Genomic DNA, 19,368 nt, shown 5'->3' on the forward strand with positions numbered 1-19,368 from the left:
GTGGGCCGAGATCACGCCACTGCACTCCAGCCTGAGCAACAGAGGAAGACTCCGTCTCAAAGAAAAAAAAAAAAAGAAAAAGAAAAAAAAGGAAATGCCCGGGATGGATGGTCCCTGCAGCATCCACAAGGCTTTTCCCCGGAAACCGCATCCGTTCCCATTCCCTTCAGGGAAGAAGACTGCTCTGCCCTCCACAGCAGGCATTCAAAGCTGCTTCTAATCTGCTTCCTTGGGCCTCACACGGCCTGGAAGGCCCATCCCTTTCAAGGTCTAAATGTTGCTCCCAAAAGCGGCATGAAAGCTGCTGGAAGATCCCAAGTCCCATGTGTTGGTTTAGAAACTTGGTTCCTGCAGCTGGGCGTGGTGGCTCACATCTGTAATCCCAGCACTTTGGGAGAAGCTGGGTGGATCACATGAGGTCAGGAGTTTGAGACCAGCCTGGGCAACATGACAAAACCCCATCTCTAAAAATACAAAAATTAGCCGGGCATGGTGGCATGCCCCTATAATCCCACCTATTTGGAAAGCTGAGGCAGGAGACTCACTTGAACCCGGGAGGCGGAGGTTGCAGTGAGCCAAGATCGTGCCACTGCACTCCAGCCTGGGCAACAAGAACAAAACTCTGTCTCAAAAAAAAAAAAAGAAAAGAAAATGGGTTCCTGCATGCAAATTGATTTTTTTTCTTTCATGAGATTCTCCTGCCTAAGCCTCCTGAGTAGCTGGTACTAGGCATGTGCCACCACACCTAGCTAATTTTTTTTTTTTGAGACAGAGTTTCATTCTGTCACCAGGCATACAATGGCATGATCTGGGTTCACTGCAATCTCTGCCTCCTGGGTTCAAGTGATCCTCGTGCCTTAGCCTCCTCAATAGCTAGGACTACAGGCACACGCCACCACACCCAGCTAATTTTTGTACTTTTAGTAGTGATGGGGTTTCATCATGTTGGCCAGAACGGTCTCGATCTCCTGACCTTGTGATCCGCCCACCTTGGCCTTTCAAAGTGCTGAGATTACAGGCGCGAGCCATGCACTCAGCCTAATTTCTATATTTAAAAAACGAGACGGGGTTTCGTCATGCTGGCCAGGCTGGTCTTGCACTCCTGACCTCAAGTGATCCACCCGCCTTGGCCTCCCATGGTGCTGGGATAACAGGCGTGAGCCACCACACGCGGCTTGCATGCAGAATTGAAACTGGGGCCAGAGGGTGAGCCTGCCAGGCCTAGAGCTGCAAACACCCCTCCCTCCCCAAGCTGCCAGGCTCACCTCCGATGACCCTCTCGATGGCCTGCTCAAACTGCTTCTCCTGAACAGAAGGACTCAGATGCCGGGCGGCAATCAGAGCTGCTTCACTGCAAACACTGGAAATATCAGCACCTGACCCAGGAAGGGAGAAACAGGGACACTCAGTGCTCCTCCTGGTGGCTGGAGCTTGACCCAGATCAGCTTTGTTAAGGAACATCTCCAGCAGAGAGGCCAAGGCTGAACTTCAGGAGATAACGTGAAGGGAATGGAGCTGTTCCATCTGTCACCACTATCTAGCTACGTGTTTTGAGAACCTTTATTAAGACATAAGTTATATACTATAAAACCCACTCATTTTACATGTACACATCGATGCTTTTTAATAAGCTTATCAAGGAGGGCAACTATTGCCATAATGTAGTTTTAGAAACTTTCCATCGTCTCTGTGAGGTGCCCTCTGCCTATTCACAGTTAACTCCCACTTCCTCCTCTGGCAAGCACCCATCTCACGTCTGTCCCTACGGATTTGCTATTCTGTGTATCTGTGTTACTACTCTGCACATTTCACGTGAATGGAACTATATAGCACACGGCCTTTTGTGTCTGGCTTCCTGCATGGAGAACAGCACTTTCTAGGTTCACCCATGTGGCAGCATGCATCCATGCTTTATTCCCTTTTTTTTTTTTTTGAGATACAGTCTCACTCTGTTGCACAGGCTGCAGTGCAGTGGTGCGGTATCGGCTCACTGCAACCTCCACCTCCTGGGTTCAAGCAATTCTCCTGCCTCAGCCTCCAGAGTAGCTGGGACTATAGGCTCACACCTATAGCCACGTGCTCAGCCTTATTTTTATATTTTAAAAAAATGAGATGGGGTTTTGCCACGCTTAGCTAATTTTTTATGTTTTTATAGACAGGGTCTCACCATTGACCAGGCTGGTCTCAAACTCCTGACCTAGTGATCTGCTCACTTCGGCCTCCCAGTGTTGGGATTATAGGCGTGAGCCACCACACCCGGCCTACTTTATTCCTTTTTATAGCTAAATTCAACTACAGTATATGCCACTTTGGCCATTCACCTGCTGATAGACACTACGATGTTTCCATTGATGCAAAGCAGACTCATTCCTGCTGAGGGGCAGTCAGAGTCATCCCCAAGTCATCTCTATTCCGTCATCCCTGCTGAGTCATCCCTGTTGAGGGACAGTGCTGCCATCTCTGCTGAGTCATCCCTGTTGAGGGACAGTGCTGCCGTCCCTGCTGAGTCATCCCTGCTGAGGGGCAGTGCTGCCATCTCTGCTGAGTCATCCCTGCTGAGGGACAGTGCTGCCATCTCTGCTGAGTCATCCCTGTTGAGGGACAGTGCTGCCGTCCCTGCTGAGTCATCCCTGCTGAGGGACAGTGCTGCCGTCCCTGCTGAGTCATCCCTGCTGAGGGGCAGTGCTGCCATCTCTGCTGAGTCATCCCTGTTGAGGGACAGTGCTGCCATCTCTGCTGAGTCATCCCTGCTGAGGGACAGTGCTGCCATCTCTGCTGAGTCATCCCTGCTGAGGGACAGTGCTGTCATCCCTGCTGAGTCATCCCTGTTGAGGGACAGTGCTGCCATCTCTGCTGAGTCATCCCTGTTGAGGGACAGTGCTGCCATCCCTGCTGAGTCATCCCTGTTGAGGGACAGTGCTGCCGTCCCTGCTGAGTCATCCCTGCTGAGGGACAGTGCTGCCGTCCCTGCTGAGTCATCCCTGCTGAGGGGCAGTGCTGCCATCTCTGCTGAGTCATCCCTGCTGAGGGACAGTGCTGCCGTCCCTGCTGAGTCATCCCTGCTGAGGGGCAGTGCTGCCGTCTCTGCTGAGTCATCCCTGTTGAGGGACAGTGCTGCCGTCTCTGCTGAGTCATCCCTGCTGAGGGACAGTGCTGCCATCTCTGCTGAGTCATCCCTGCTGAGGGACAGTGCTGTCATCCCTGCTGAGTCATCCCTGCTGAGGGACACTGCTGCCATCCCTGCTGAGTCATCCCTGCTGAGGGACAGTGCTGCCATCCCTGCTGAGTCATCCCTGCTGAGGGACAGTGCTGTCATCCCTGCTGAGTCATCCCTGTTGAGGGACAGTGCTGCCATCTCTGCTGAGTCATCCCTGTTGAGGGACAGTGGTGCCATCCCTGCTGAGTCATCCCTGCTGAGGGACAGTGCTGCCATCCCTGCTGAGTCATCCCTGTTGAGGGACAGCGCTGCCATCCCTGCTGAGTCATCCCTGCTGAGGGACAGTGCTGTCATCCCTGCTGAGTCATCCCTGTTGAGGGACAGTGCTGCCATCTCTGCTGAGTCATCCCTGTTGAGGGACAGTGCTGCCATCTCTGCTGAGTCATCCCTGCTGAGGGACAGTGCTGCCGTCCCTGCTGAGTCATCCCTGCTGAGGGACAGTGCTGCCGTCCCTGCTGAGTCATCCCTGCTGAGGGGCAGTGCTGCCGTCCCTGCTGAGTCATCCCTGTTGAGGGACAGTGCTGCCGTCTCTGCTGAGTCATCCCTGTTGAGGGACAGTGCTGCCGTCCCTGCTGAGTCATCCCTGTTGAGGGACAGTGCTGCCGTCCCTGCTGAGTCATCCCTGTTGAGGGACAGTGCTGCCGTCCCTGCTGAGTCATCCCTGCTGAGGGACAGTGCTGCCGTCCCTGCTGAGTCATCCCTGCTGAGGGACAGTGCTGCCGTCCCTGCTGAGTCATCCCTGCTGAGGGACAGTGCTGCCGTCCCTGCTGAGTCATCCCTGCTGAGGGGCAGTGCTGCCGTCCCTGCTGAGTCATCCCTGTTGAGGGACAGTGCTGCCGTCTCTGCTGAGTCATCCCTGTTGAGGGACAGTGCTGCCGTCTCTGCTGAGTCATCCCTGCTGAGGGACAGTGCTGCCGTCCCTGCTGAGTCATCCCTGCTGAGGGACAGTGCTGCCGTCCCTGCTGAGTCATCCCTGCTGAGGGACAGTGCTGCCGTCCCTGCTGAGTCATCCCTGCTGAGGGGCAGTGCTGCCGTCCCTGCTGAGTCATCCCTGTTGAGGGACAGTGCTGCCGTCCCTGCTGAGTCATCCCTGCTGAGGGACAGTGCTGCCATCCCTGCTGAGTCATCCCTGCTGAGGGACAGTGCTGCCATCCCTGCTGAGTCATCCCTGCTGAGGGACAGTGCTGCCATCTCTGCTGAGTCATCCCTGCTGAGGGACAGTGCTGCCATCCCTGCTGAGTCATCCCTGCTGAGGGACAGTGCTGCCATCCCTGCTGAGTCATCCCTGCTGAGGGACAGTGCTGCCATCCCTGCTGAGTCATCCCTGTTGAGGGACAGTGCTGCCATCTCTGCTGAGTCATCCCTGCTGAGTCATCCCTGCTGAGGGACAGTGCTGTCATCCCTGCTGAGTCATCCCTGCTGAGGGACAGTGCTGCCATCGCTGAGTCATCCCTGTTGAGGGACAGTGCTGCCATCCCTGCTGAGTCATCCCTGCTGAGGGACAGTGCTGCCATCGCTGAGTCATCCCTGTTGAGGGACAGTGCTGTCATCCCTGCTGAGTCATCCCTGCTGAGGGACAGTGCTGCCGTCTCTGCTGAGTCATCCCTGCTGAGTCATCCCTGCTGAGGGGCAGTGCTATGTCACCTCTGCTGAGTAATCCCTGCTGAGGAACAGTGTTCAATCTCTGCTAAGTCATCCTTACTGAGGGACAGTGCTGTCATCGCTACTCAGTCATCCCTGCTGAGTCATCCCTGCTGAGAGGCAGTGCTGAGTCATCCCTACTGAGAGGCAGTGCTGAGTCATCCCTGCTGTCAGAGTCATCAGAGTCATTCCTGAGTCATTTCTGCTGAGAGGAAGTGCTGAGTCAGAGCCATCCCTGCTGAGTCATCCCCCTCTAGGGGCACAAGAAAGCAGTCTTGGTAGCATTCCAGCTTCTTATCTTACATCTGAAGTCAGCCAGAGAAGAGAACAAAAGAGAGGAAGCACATTTTGTGTCTAAGACAGATGACACACTTCATATGGCTGCCAGGCAAGAGCTTCTCACTCACCACCCTGCTCACTCACCATCCTGCAGCAGACAAGCGTGCAATTCTGTGTGTGAATACACCTGACCTCACACTAGGCAGGACACTGCGGGGAGCCAGGGGACAGGTACCACCGGGGCTGCCAAGGCAGCTGGAAGGGATGAGACACCACAGCAGAATATTCCAGGCATAGAGGGAGCAGGTGGGGTGTAGGTCGGAGCCCGTGGCCAATGGCCACATAACCATGAGGTACTGAGGCAGAAAACAGCTGCAGAGCAGGGGAGAGGAGGACAGGAATCCCCCTGGAACAGTCCCCACTCATTCCTAGGGTGATCCTGCCCAGACAGGGAAGCAGGTTTCCTAGCATAGACGGAGCTTTCATTAAAAAGACGAGAGAAAAGCAAATGAGCTTGCCCAGCACGGAGGCCAAGCCCCAGGCGGAAACAGCTCAGGAAGCATCAGGCTGGCAGACTCTCTCCGGGACATTACTGTCAGCTCTGCAGTAAGACTCACTAAGTCTGAATATAACTAAAACGAATTCAAATGGGTACAAATTAGTTTTGGGGTCAAGAAAAATGATGTGAGGTCTCTGAACACTCTCAACAGGTGAAAAGTCCTACAGACGAGGGTGAGCGCTGCCAGAACTGAACGGAATGGCAAGTCACCACCGCCCATGAAGAGCAGAGCACACATGGCTCCCACCACTCACCAGTGAAGCCTGGGGTGAGCACTGCCAGCCTCTTCGCCAGGGCGTCCTTCCTGAGGCTCTCGTGCAGCTTCAGTGGGCGCAGGTGGACCTTAAAGATGGAGGACCTGCCTTTGATGTCAGGGGGGCCTAGTGAAAAAGAGACACGGGCTCTTGTGCATTCTGGGCCTTCAGAACAGTCACCACAGCCACATCCCAGAACTGCAAGGACCGCCGGGCAGTCACCACAGCCACATCCCAGAACACCAAGGACAGCCGGGACAGTCACCACAGCCACATCCCAGAACTGCAAGGACAGCTGGGATCCCTGTGGGGGTCTCTGCTGTCGTCCTCCAGCCAGAGCTGGGAAGCAACGGCAGAAACCAGCCAAGACGCACGCACATCTGGCTCCACAGCTACTGAACCCTCAACCCAGGGTCATGTGAGCTGACCGCGAGCAACACAAGGCCTGCCGCGGGCAGGGCACACGGATTAATGCTTCCTAACAAACACAGGAGGGTAGGGAAGGCGACGAAGGCTGTCGGGCTGCAGCGTAACAGACAAGCTGCTGTCTTCTAAATCATCGGTGTCTGCTACAAGCTCCCACCTCCTGTTTCTATTGCAGCAACATCCCTTCAGGCCCGGCCACATGGATTCTTCCCAAAAACTGCACTGCCAGCATCTCCACATTTTCAAAATGTTGCATTAACTGCTTCAGGATTACCATCACAATCTCCTCCAAATACACAGCCAATGACCTAACCAAACTTTCCAGCCCAGGGGAGACCGGCCCGACCCTCAGAAAGGTGCACTCACCAGTGTAAATCTGGCGGTCAAACCGGCCGGGCCGTAGCAGGGCCGGGTCCAGGATGTCAGGGCGGTTGGTGCCGGCCAACACCACAACGGTGGTGGCTGAGGTGAACCCTGGACACAGGAGAAGCAGGTGAGCCAAGTGGCAAGCCCGATGTGTGCATGGCAGGTAACCAGCCAAGCCTCCACGAACCGGGAACCCCACGGCCTGGCTCAGGAGGTACAGACAAGTCCCAAGGTGTGGGTCGTCCTCATCCTGACTTACGACCGGTTCCTGCAGCCTCTGATACCACTTGGTGCTGGATGGATAAGGGCATGCCAAAGGCTACACAGGAGATGGGTGCCCAGCAGAGGGAAGGGAGGAGAAAACCGGAGTGCCCCACTTCCCTCCTCTCTCCAATCAGTGCCCTCCAGATATCAAAACAATCATAATCTAATTAGAATTACCGTTGGGTACTACAGTCAAAAAAGTATTTAGGAAATGCTTTTGGCCTGCAGAGAAAAGTGTTACTAACACAGCAGCCTGACTGCTCTTCAAAAAGGCCTGCTCGCAGGGGCAGTGTGTGGGCATTGTAATGTGGGAACACTCCCACCATTCCCTGAGAACAACAGCTCCCTGCGCCCAAACCCTTTGTGCAAAGCCTGGTGCATGCCAGGCAGAGGGTGCCACAGCCCTGGCCCCCAGCGAAAATCCCGGCTTCCTTGCCAACATCTGGCATGCGTGGTCACAGCTTGCTGCTGGGGGAAGTGAGCGTGTCCCAGGTGGCTCCACTGGAGGAAGGTTCCACACTGCACCTGGCCTCCCTGTGACCCAATTCGCCTTCTGCCCTGGCTGATTTTGCCGTCCCCTTTAACATTAATAAATCACAGCCATGAGTGTAACTATAGGCTGAGTCCTGTGACTTCTAGCAAGTCACCACATCGGGGGTGGTCTCAGGGACCTGAATGCTGCCCTAAAGCCAAAGAGAAATCAAATCTGCCAGACGTCTACGTGACAGTTCTCCCAAATCTGAAAGCTGGCACAGACGCCTGGACGCGCCCAATAAGGCTTTAGCAGGACTGACAGGCGACCATCAGTCACATCTCAGCTAGAATCACTCTGGGAGGAGGCAGGCCTGGGGGGGTCTGTGAGATTCTGGGTGAGGCAGGGACAGTGAGACAAGGCTTAGAGTGGAAGGAGCACGGGCTGTGTGCACACCACCCTGTGGGCACCGTCAGGAGCACCCGTGCTTGTCGACCTGATCCCCCTCCCCAGAGGCAGCTGTCTCCCCACGCCAGAACCCTTTCCATCTGGGGGCAGGGGAGTGCACTGCCCCTGTCTATCACGGGCACTGAAGGAGGCTTGTGAACCTAACACAGCTTTCTCCATCACATTTGCCTGAGAGAAGCCTTCCTGAAAACACAACAATCAGGTATTCTCTTCTGGGGGTGACTTTAGAGAAAAAGGCTGGTGCAGACAGTCGCTCAGCAGCTGTGGAGGAAGAGCTGCACACCACAGGCTGGCTGCAGGCTGCACGCACCGTCCATCTCCACCAGCATCTGGTTCGGGGTGTTCTCCTGCTCACTCTGGCCTCCAAAGTGGCCTCGGCCTCGCTTCCTGCCAATCGCATCAATCTCATCAATGAATAAGATACATGGAGCATTTCTTTGGGCCATTGCAAACATATCACGCACCTGAAAAGGGAATCCACAGAGAGTCTGCTTTGCTACCAGCAGAAGACAGGAATGCCGGTTCTCCACCCTCTCCTCGGAAACCTCTGACCCATTCTGCCTGGGTGCACCAGCACCTCCCACAGGTGCCCACTGCCAGGGCCCCACACCGAGCTATTCGAGGTGACCAGTCCTGGTCAAGCCACGGGGCTGAGGCTGCCTGCAGCGGTTCCATCCACCTACCCTTGCTGGCCCAACGCCGACAAACATTTCCAGGAACTCTGACCCATTCCCAGTGATGAAGGGCACACTGGCCTCCCCTGCAGTTGCTTTGGCAAGACATGTCTTGCCTGTACCAGGAGGACCAGTGAGCATGGCTCCCTGAAAAGAACGAAGACAGCAGGTTCTTAACAGGGGAGCGGCTACTACACAGGACGGAGTGCAGGTTTCTCCTTAGAGTAGACGAGGAATTTGTTTTCCTCAACAGGTGACTTCTGAGATTGACTAAGAAGAATCCCACCAAATGCATACCCTTATAACCTAAGAGTTTTTTCTTTTTATTATTTTTTTCTGAGACAGAGTTGCACTCTTGTTGCCCAGGCTGGAATGCAATGGCACCATCTCGGCTCACAGCAACCCCCACCTCCCAGGTTCAAATGATTCTCCTGCCTCGGCCTCCCAAGGAGCCAGGATTACAGGCATGCGCCACCACGCCTGGCTAATTTTTGTATTTTTAATAGAGACGAGGTTTCTCCATGTTGGTCAGGCTGGTCTTGAATTCCCAATCTCAGGTGAGCTGCCTGCCTTAGCCTCCCAAAGTGCTGGGATTACAGGCGTGAGCCACAGCACCTGGCCATCCTGAGATTTTTTTTTTTTAATCTTTGCTGCCTTTTTTTTTTTTTTTTGAGATGGAGTCTTGCTCTGTCGCCCAGGCTGGAGTGCAGTGGCACGATCTAGGCTCACTGCAACATCCACCTTCTAGGTTCACCATGTTAGCCAGGATGGTCTCCATCTCCTGACTCCATGATCCACCCATCTCTGCCTCCCAAAGTGCTGGGATTACAGGCATGAGCCACCGCGCCCAGCCAATCTTTGTTGCTTTTAAAATTAATGCATATTTACCACAAAAAAGGTCAAACATTATAGAGATAATATAGAAAATGAAAACCTTCATGTTCTGTACTCAGATGAGTCTGTTATTTCTGCAGGAAAAGATGCAGCGGTAGACTTCCTGGATCAAAGGTTCTGAATGTTTATTTATTTATTTACTTATTTACTTATTTATTTTTTAATTTATTTTTTTTGAGACAGAGTCTCAATCTGTTGCCAGGCTGAAGTACAGTGGTGCAATCTCGGCTCACCGCAACCTCCACCTCCTGGGTTCAAGTGATTCTCCTGCCTCAGCCTTCCAAGTAGCTGGGACTACAGGCACGCACCACCACGCCCAGCTAATTTTTATATTTTTAATAGAGACGGTGTTTCACCATCTTGGCCAGGATGGTCTCCATCTCTTGACCTCGTAATCTACTCACCTCTGCCTCCCAAAGTGCTGGGGTTATAGGTGTGAGCCGCCGCGCCCGGCCCTGTATGTTTATTTTAATGATTACTGTCAAACTGCTCTCCAAAACAGTGATACTGACTCACACTCCCACAAGGAAGAAACAGCAGCCTGCCTCTCCAAATCCTTGGCCACAGAGAATGTGTTCAGCTCTGGAACCTCGCAGACCTGAAGGACAGAAATGCCACCTCATTCTCAACCTGTCCCTTCAGCTGTTAAGACTGACGTACGTTCGTGTTTACTGGCTGTTTTCTCTGCCTATTTCTACTATGGCTTCACCAAGTCACGCCCTTGTATCACACCTGTTTCCTTTTTATGGATTATCGTTATGCCTGAATATTGGGAGATACAAAAGGCATACCTGGATTGCTGTTTCTAGTCAAGGCTGAGGGCCAATATCTGACTATCTCAAAAGGGATCCTAAGGCTTTTGGGGATTTTTCTTAAGTGTTTAAGAAGAAAACAAAAGACATAAAGGTGAGAGGGGCCACAAAAGTCACACCAATGCCAGTGCTGGAGCCCAAAACCCAGCACCGCTCTTCCGTGGCAAGGTGGGGCCTGACACATCTCAACCCACTGCGGACAGCTGTAACACACTACAGCAGGACACCCACTCTCCTGCGCCATCCCTGCTGACCTAAGAACATGCCAGAGGTCGGAAGGAGGCTAGACTCGCCCACAGCACACTCCATCCCACTCAGGTGCTCCAGGAAATTCGCCCACCGTGACCACACGCACAGCCACTCTTCATGATGGATTCTCACAGGGGGATGCCACAGGCAGTGGTGATTTTGGGAAATCACTGTACTTCATACCCAAGAAATGGAAAGTCAGATGGGTCCTGACCCCACTAACTCTTTCCTGACATCCACAGCACAGCACAAGGCCTGTGACATGACACCGGCTGACAGAGCCCCCTCTCGCAACAAGAGCCCACGCCTACTGGGAGAGCAGGACCAACACACCACGTGAGGGGCCTTCCCTGGTACCTGACCACCTCACGCACTACCTTGATTACACACATTTTCCCCAGCAAATATATGCATATGAAAAAAAATGTAATAGACATAAATTTAAAAACAAACAGAAAACGGGTGCGTTGGCTCACACCTGTAACCCCAGCACTGTGGGAGGCCGAGGCGGGTCACACCTGTAACCCCAGCACTGTGGGAGGCCGAGGCGGGTCACACCTGTAACCCCAGCACTGTGGGAGGCCGAGGTGGCTCACACCTGTAATCCCAGCACTGTGGGAGGCCGAGGCGGGTCACACCTGTAATCCCAGCACTGTGGGAGGCCGAGGCGGGTCACACCTGTAATCCCAGCACTGTGGGAGGCCGAGGCGGGTCACACCTGTAACCCCAGCACTGTGGGAGGCCGAGGCGGGTCACACCTGTAACCCCAGCACTGTGGGAGGCCGAGGTGGCTCACACCTGTAATCCCAGCACTGTGGGAGGCCGAGGCGGGTCACACCTGTAACCCCAGCACTGTGGGAGGCCGAGGCGGGTCACACCTGTAACCCCAGCACTGTGGGAGGCCGAGGTGGCTCACACCTGTAATCCCAGCACTGTGGGAGGCCGAGGCGGGTCACACCTGTAACCCCAGCACTGTGGGAGGCCGAGGCGGGTCACACCTGTAACCCCAGCACTGTGGGAGGCCGAGGCGGGTCACACCTGTAATCCCAGCACTGTGGGAGGCTGAGGCGGGTCACACCTGTAATCCCAGCACTGTGGGAGGCCGAGGCGGGTCACACCTGTAACCCCAGCACTGTGGGAGGCCGAGGCGGGTCACACCTGTAACCCCAGCACTGTGGGAGGCCGAGGTGGCTCACACCTGTAACCCCAGCACTGTGGGAGGCCGAGGCGGGTCACACCTGTAACCCCAGCACTGTGGGAGGCCGAGGCGGGTCACACCTGTAACCCCAGCACTGTGGGAGGCCGAGGTGGCTCACACCTGTAATCCCAGCACTGTGGGAGGCCGAGGCGGGTCACACCTGTAACCCCAGCACTGTGGGAGGCCGAGGCGGGTCACACCTGTAACCCCAGCACTGTGGGAGGCCGAGGTGGCTCACACCTGTAATCCCAGCACTGTGGGAGGCCGAGGCGGGTCACACCTGTAACCCCAGCACTGTGGGAGGCCGAGGCGGGTCACACCTGTAACCCCAGCACTGTGGGAGGCCGAGGCGGGTCACACCTGTAACCCCAGCACTGTGGGAGGCCGAGGCGGGTCACACCTGTAACCCCAGCACTGTGGGAGGCCGAGGCGGGTCACACCTGTAACCCCAGCACTGTGGGAGGCCGAGGTGGCTCACACCTGTAATCCCAGCACTGTGGGAGGCCGAGGCGGGTCACACCTGTAATCCCAGCACTGTGGGAGGCCGAGGTGGCTCACACCTGTAATCCCAGCACTGTGGGAGGCTGAGGCGGGTCACACCTGTAATCCCAGCACTGTGGGAGGCTGAGGTGGGTCACACCTGTAACCCCAGCACTGTGGGAGGCCGAGGCGGGTCACCTGAGGTCAGGAGATCAAGACCATCCTGGCCAACATGGTGAAACCCCATCTCTACTAAAATTACAAAAATTAGCCAGGCATGGTGACATGCACCTGTAATCCCAACCACTCAGGAGGCCGAGGCAGGAGCATCACTTGAACCCAGGAGGTGGAGGTTGCAGTGAGCCGAGATCACATCACTGCACTCCAGCCTGGGCGACAGAGTAAGACTCTGTCTCAAAAAAAAAAAAAAAAAAATTCTGAAAGGCAAAGAGAACCACCCACTGCAGCGCCTGACTATGAGCAGAGGTGAGCGGCAGCTGCCCGTAGGGCCCCACCACGAGCAGGAGGCCCCAGCTCTGCACGTCCGTCACACACGCCAGCTTCCCGGCCTCGTGCTCACCAAGGCAGAACACAAGTCTGTGACCTCCTGGCTTCACCTAGGTCCACAGTGCATGGTGTAAGAATTATCTGTTGTTTGGAACAAACGTTCCAGTGAATACCACCCCATGGAGAGGGGCTTGAGGGGGTGGACAAGGCCACCGCCAGGATCTGGCTGTCCTCAGCTTGGTCAAAGCCCAGAGACGACTTGAAGGGTCTGTGAATCGAGTTTCTGTGAATTCAAGTATTTCTTGGAAAAAACGCCACGGCTTCTGTCAGGCCCCCCCAAAGAGTCATGACCCCAAAATGGCACCAAGAGATAAACTCGCCTTGGGTGCCCAGAAGCCAGAACCACCACCCTGACCCACAGCACCCGCAACGCGCTGGCTGGCTGGCTGCACACACTAGCCACTGGCCGGGTAGTGGGCTTTCCAAAAGGCACGACCTCTGGTCCCAGGCCTGTTCATGCAGGCTGCACCTGCTGCTTCACGTCATTACTAATAAAGTAACGAAACGAGCGAGAAGCAACTGCGACCCACAGCCATCTCTGCCTTTTACTTGAAGCTCAGGATATTACTATGTTTTCTAAAACCAATACCTTTGGAATTTTTCCTCCTAAGTCCTGATACTGCTTGGGATTCTTCAGGAAATTCACAAACTCCATAATTTCCAATTTGGCTTCTTCGCAACCAGCTACGTCTGCGAACCGCACGTCGATGCCACTCCTTAAGACCCTGGCTGTTGTCTCACCAACACTGAAGAGGCCCCGTCCTCGTCCACTGGGCCCAGCTCCCGTCGGGCCCCTCTGGCAGCATAGAGGAGAATTCCAACCAGGAGAAGAGTGGGCACCAGGCTTCGCAGAAGAGCTGGAAAATCCAAAAGAACTACTCATCATGCTCAGATCAGAAATAGCACACTCATGCCAGGCATGGTGGCTCACATCTGTAATCCCAGCACTTTGGGAGGCTGTGGTGCGAGGATCTCTTGAGCCCAGAAATTCAAGACCAGCCTGGACAACATGGCAAGACCCCATCTGTACAAGAAATATATTAATGGCTGGGCACAGTGACTCACACCTGTAATCCCAGCACTTTGGGAGGCAGAGGCAGGTGGATCACCTGAGGTTAGGAGTTCGAGACAAGCCTAACCAACATGGTGAAACACCATCTCTACTAAAAACACAAAAATTAGCCGGGCGTGGTGGCGTGTGCCTGTCTGTAGTCCCAGCTACTCAGGAGGCTGAGGTGAGAGAACTGCTTGTGCCTGGGAGCTCAAGGCTGCAGTGAGCCGTGATTACACAACTGCACTCCAGCCTGGATGACAAAGCAAAACGCTGTCTTTCAAAATAGACCACTCTAGGACTTTGTTTTGCTACACAAAAGGGAGCAGGTTTTTTTCCTTTTTTTTTTTTTTTTTTTTGTGTGTGTGTATGTGTGTGTGTTTGTTCCACTTTATTTATTCATTTTTGAGACGGAGTCTTGCTTCAAGCAATTCTCCCACCTCATCCTCCGGAGTAGCTGGGACTACAGACACGTGCCACCATGCCCAGCTGAATTTTGTATTTTTAGTAGAGACGGGGTTTCACCATGTTGGCCAGGCTGGTCTTGAACTCCTGACCTCAAGTAATCCTCCCAACTCGGCCTCCCAAAGTGCTGGGATTACAGGCATGAGCCACCACACCCAACCTGGTTTTTTTTTTTTTTTTTTGAGATAGGGTCTCACTTTCACCTAGGCCGGTGGGCAGTGGCATACTCACAGTAACCTTGAACTCTCAGGCTCAAGCGATTCTCCTGCCTCAACCTCCTGAGTAGCTAGAACCAAAGGCATGCGTACCACCACACCAGATAATTTTTTTAAGTTTTTATTTTTTTTTTAATTTTTTTTTTTAAAGACGGGGTTTCACATGTTGGTCAGGCTGGTCTTGAACTCCCAACCTCAGGTGATCCACCCGCTTTGGCCTCCAAAGTGCTTGGATTACAGGCATGAGCCACCACACCCGGCCTGTTTTTTAAGTTTTAAAGACACACAGTCTCACTATGTTGTCCAGGCTGGTCTTGAACTCCTAGCCTTAAGCAATCCTCCCTCCTCGGACTCCCAAAGCACTGGGATTACCTCTGTGAGCCATCACAGCAACTATCTTTTTTTTTTTAAATGTGTCAAAGTCCATCCAGCACGAGGCCTCTCCAGTTCTGAAGGCTGCAGTCATAGGCATTTGTCTCCCTGATGTAGCCTGTGGCTGGTTTGACAGGGTAGGGAGGGTGACCAATTCCACTGCCCACCCACTCCACCTGGCCAAGCAGCTCTGCGGGAGCTTTCCCTCCCTCAGGAGGTGCCCCCAGCAGACCCAGCAAGGCCTCCTCACGCCAACCAGGCTTGTTCCGTAACAGGAAGACACCAAATGTCTTTCTGTTTCATTTATCCTTTTTCTTGCTCTTCGGAGGCTTGGGGCCCTACACCCAACCAAGCATTCCTGGCAACTCAACAAGCAAAGACAAAGCGAAAGTCAGCCAGACACAGCTCCCAGATGACACCCGGGAGCTCCAGCAGGAGACCGCAGGTACTTCAGGCCCCGCCATCAGAGTCTGCGAATTAATCACCAGAATTCTACCTGCCTCACCTTCTCTCACCCCACTGCAACCCCTACTCTGCGCTTAAATGTACGTCTCAAAGAAATCACCTGAACCGCTACAATTCCCATTTTGACCCTGTCCTGGCTAAAGCTGGTCCTTGCCCTTGCACTCTTGGTTCAGTTTCCAATTCAGGGCAAAAGGGCCGGAGAAGACTGAGGAACGACATCCCTAGGAAGTCAACATGACAACAGGATCCAGGCTTAGCAACACTGGCTTCTGTGCTGAGTCCTGGGATGCACAGAGTACTTCATCTGGTCTTCGCTCTCGTGTCCATAATCACTTTAAAAACATATGGCACGGTGGAAACCCAAGTGAACCTAAGAGCCGTGGGAAGCTTGGCGTGACCGAGTGTCAGGGACCCCCAGGACCCAGGAGGACGGCGCAGGGCTGCCCAGCAGGGAGCCTGGCGAAGTCACAGGAGCACAAGCCCTACCTCTGCACACTAATTCGACGGTGCTGCAGGAGTGGCAGGTAGAAGTGACGGTAGGGCTTTCTGACAGGGCTCTCGCGGGGATCCCACTGTGGGGCCCGATTCTGGAAGCTCCCTACGAGACGTCAGGGATTTCGTGCTCTAACGATGACACCCAACGTCTGTTTTTCTTTTTTAAGGCTGCCTCACCAAGTATTTCCCTGCTCCAATTCTCTTCTCATGAAAGACAGAGTTAAAAACATATATATATAAGGAATATACGTATCTCTCACTACAGACATTGTAAATAATAGCGGATGCATATATATGCTTGAGAAGCATTCCAAAGCAGGTTAAACACTGCATTTTTGCTTTGTGTCCAGACAGAGGCTCTTTCCCACCCTCCTCACCCATCGCTCTCAGTGGTGTACACCGCCGCCGCCTGGCTGTGGGGCTCGATCCCCAGCTCCCACTGGGCAGACTCCAGGCTCCGCTCCAAGGTGTCAACACTGCCGACGTTAAACCACACGTACTTCTGCAGAGACCAAGAGCAAGTTCAGGGTACACCACCGCGTCCCACGCCGAACCCGCCCTCACACACGCGCCTCCCACAGCCCCTTCTCGTAGCCTTAATCTCCGTAACATGCACGAGACCTATGCCAAGGCTAGTTCCAAAGGAAGCTCCGCTAACAGCAGAAGACCCTCTGGTTCTGGCCCCATGAAATTATAGTCTTTACACTCTAGATGAATCTAAAGTGTCAACAGTGCAACAACTGCTGGCGTGTGCCTCTGTCTCCTTTGCTTTTATCTTGAAACAGAGTCCCACTCTATCACTCAGACTGGAGTGCGGTGGGACGATCTCAGCTCACTGTAGCCTCCACCTCCTGGGTTCAAGCCATTCTCACGCCCCATCCTCCTGAGTAGCTGAAAGAACAGGCACAGGTCACCATGCCCAGCTAACTATTCTATTTTTAGTAGAGACGGGGTTTCACCATGTTGGCCAGGCTAGTCGTAAACTCCTGGCCTCACGTGATCCACCTGCCTGAGCCTCCCAAAGTGCTGGCATTACAGGTTTGAGCCACCACGCCCGGCTGTCCCTTTTTTCTTTGTCTCTTCTCTCCCCCTAGTTCTTGATGAGTTGTTCTCATATGCCACATGGCAAATCTGAATCCTAGTTATAGTCCATGAGGGCTCTTGTCCTACTTGGAAGACTTTGTTATCGATACGTGGCAACGAGAAAAAATCACAATGAGAAGCTGATGGATACTAAGGGGGTATTTTACCGAAAAAATAGAAAACTACATTTTTACATTAAATAAACTTATGTCTGGAATACTCAGCCTTAAACCCACCCTCACCTCAGAAGAGGTCCCAGGGACAGGAATAACATGCACAAATTGTTTGTTCACGACTTCCAGCCGGTCCACCTGGGAAGAAGAGAAAAATTATCAGCACAGCTGAAGCAGTGAGTATGACACTCAACAGCAAACCACAGGCCTCATCCCAAGACCAGTCCCACAGCGCAGACCTGGGTCCAGCAGCGTCCAGGAGGCTGCATTCACTCTGCTGTGCAGATTCGAGTTTTGTTTTCTGATTAATTGGGATATTTCTAGCCTGGCCTGTGCATGTAATTCAAGAAGAGGAGTTACAATTTGGTACATCTGAACACCAAAGATTCCAGAGTAACTTAAAAATCTATAAGAAAGGCCAGGCATAGTGTCTCAGACCTGTAATCCCAGCACTTAGGGAGACTGAGGAGGGTGGATCACTTGAGGCTAGGAGTTAGAGACCAGCCTGGCCAACATGGTGAAACCCCATCTCTACTAAAAGTACAAAAATTAGCCAGACGTGGTGGCATGTGCCTGTAGTCCCAGCTACTCAGAAGGCATAGGCAAGGAGAACTGCTTCAACCCGCAAAGCACAGGCAGCAGTGAGCCAAGATTGTACACTGTACTCCAGCCTGGGCAACAGAGTGAGACTGCATCTCAAAAAAGAAAAAACAACTCTAAAAGGAGTATAAGTCAGACCGTCAATACAGCCAAGTCTTACAGAACTGACCCAGAAACACTTTGTCCAGCTGCAGGTGCCACAAGAAAATGGTGCCAACAAGAACGAAAATGCAGCCCCAAAGGCCTCCATGCAGCCACCCAGCAGGGAACACAGCCCCGAGAGCCGGGTGCAGCAAACACACAACTTGAGGACGCAGCCACGTCGTGACGTATAATGACAGCAGTGCTGCTCCTGCTGCTCTCCACAGAATCTGAACCACTTCAACACACTTTTCTTGGAAACTAACGATTACTCAGGGTCATACGACGAACATGAACATGTTCATGACAGGTGCCTCTTGACTATAACAGCACGACCACGTCATGGTCAGCGTGTCAGACACCTGGAAAGGAACTCACAGGAGCTCTGGGATCTGTCCAGAACCCACCACCAACAAGCATCTTGGGCCAATGTATCTGCCTCAGCCCTCCTCCTCACGGCAGCAGCTGTGGGTGGCACAGCAACAGCAGAGAGGGGCTGCAGAAGCCCTCCCCTCCTCCTGTGAGGAGTCGTCAGGGACATCTCTGAAGACAGGCACGTGCCCTGAGGCCAGACAAAAAGGCCTTGCGTGGTGGTTCATAACCGTAATCACAGCACTTGAGGAGGCCAAAGTAGGAGCATTATCTGAGCCCAGGAGTCTGAGACCAGCCTGAGCAACATAAGGATATTCTGTCTCTAAAAACAAAATTACGTTTTTTACAGTCCCAGCTACTCAGAAGGCTGAGGTGGGAGGCTGGCTTCAGACTGGAAGGTCGAGGCTGCAGTGAGGTGACTTCACGCCACTGCACTCCAGCCTGGGCAACAGAACAAGACCCTATCTCAAAAAAAAGGCCTTGGCCACAAACCTTGGTGGAAAAAGAAGACTTTCCTACAGAAAGAAGTTCAGATCTTAACAGCATATCACTTAGCAAACATCCCTCTGAGGGCGACTGAGAAACACGGCACTTGCTCTTGTGTAACTTTATGCTAAAGCCTGAGCAGCATCTCACCAGACTTCAGCACCCTGACAGACCCATGCCCAGCGACGGACAAGTGGAGCCTTGCTGGTGCCACATGTCCCTGTGCACAGACACAAAGCCCCAGCTGCTGTCCAGAGCCAGCCTACAGGGGACAGGGGTGCACTGGGCAGAGAAACGATCTGAATTAGACATGAGATTCACACTTGACGACAAACGGACCATCAGAACTTACTCACAGAAGCCGAAGCCAAAAAAAATAAATAAAAGGCCAAGATGTTAAGGAAGCTTCCACCTTGCAAGAACACAAGCTTCATAACCTCTGGGAAAAGTAACACTATGTCTCATCTCTGACCTGAGGGTGGGACTGTCCAGGACATCCAGCACACAACGCATGCTCAACGCAGGCCTCAGAGCTCACAGCTTGTTTAGGGCATCGCAGACCACACACACAGGGCGCACCACTACAGCGGCCCCCTTCCCGGTAGATAAACTATAAATTCCTCTCACCAG

At 53.5% G+C, this 19,368-nt stretch overlaps 1 protein-coding gene across 13 annotated transcripts in view; it reads right to left on the bottom strand.

Moving 5' to 3' along the window:
- GAS8 (growth arrest specific 8) overlaps positions 1 to 19,368 on the bottom strand; it is an 81,788-nt gene that overhangs the window by 48,344 nt on the left and 14,076 nt on the right. For 5 of the 13 annotated variants that reach the window (XM_064369908.1, XM_064369907.1, XM_064369906.1 and 2 more), the window contains 6 exons: positions 13,410 to 13,677; positions 8,630 to 8,767; positions 8,257 to 8,410; positions 6,743 to 6,850; positions 5,951 to 6,076; positions 1,266 to 1,376 (listed from right to left, as the gene is read on the bottom strand). In XM_064369908.1, coding sequence (XP_064225978.1) covers positions 1,266 to 1,376; positions 5,951 to 6,076; positions 6,743 to 6,850; positions 8,257 to 8,410; positions 8,630 to 8,767; positions 13,410 to 13,677 — 905 coding nt within the window. Of the gene's footprint in view, positions 1 to 1,265; positions 1,377 to 5,950; positions 6,077 to 6,742; positions 6,851 to 8,256; positions 8,411 to 8,629; positions 8,768 to 13,409; positions 13,678 to 15,874; positions 15,987 to 16,260; positions 16,386 to 17,208; positions 17,278 to 19,368 lie in introns of all 13 variants that reach the window. The other 8 variants (XM_064369900.1, XM_064369902.1, XM_064369899.1 and 5 more) reach the window with 3 other exon arrangements.

Source organism: Aotus nancymaae, unplaced genomic scaffold (assembly GCF_030222135.1).
Source record: "Aotus nancymaae isolate 86718 unplaced genomic scaffold, 86718_ANA_hifiasm-v0.15.2.pri h1tg000095l, whole genome shotgun sequence".
Classification (NCBI taxonomy): domain Eukaryota; kingdom Metazoa; phylum Chordata; class Mammalia; order Primates; family Aotidae; genus Aotus; species Aotus nancymaae.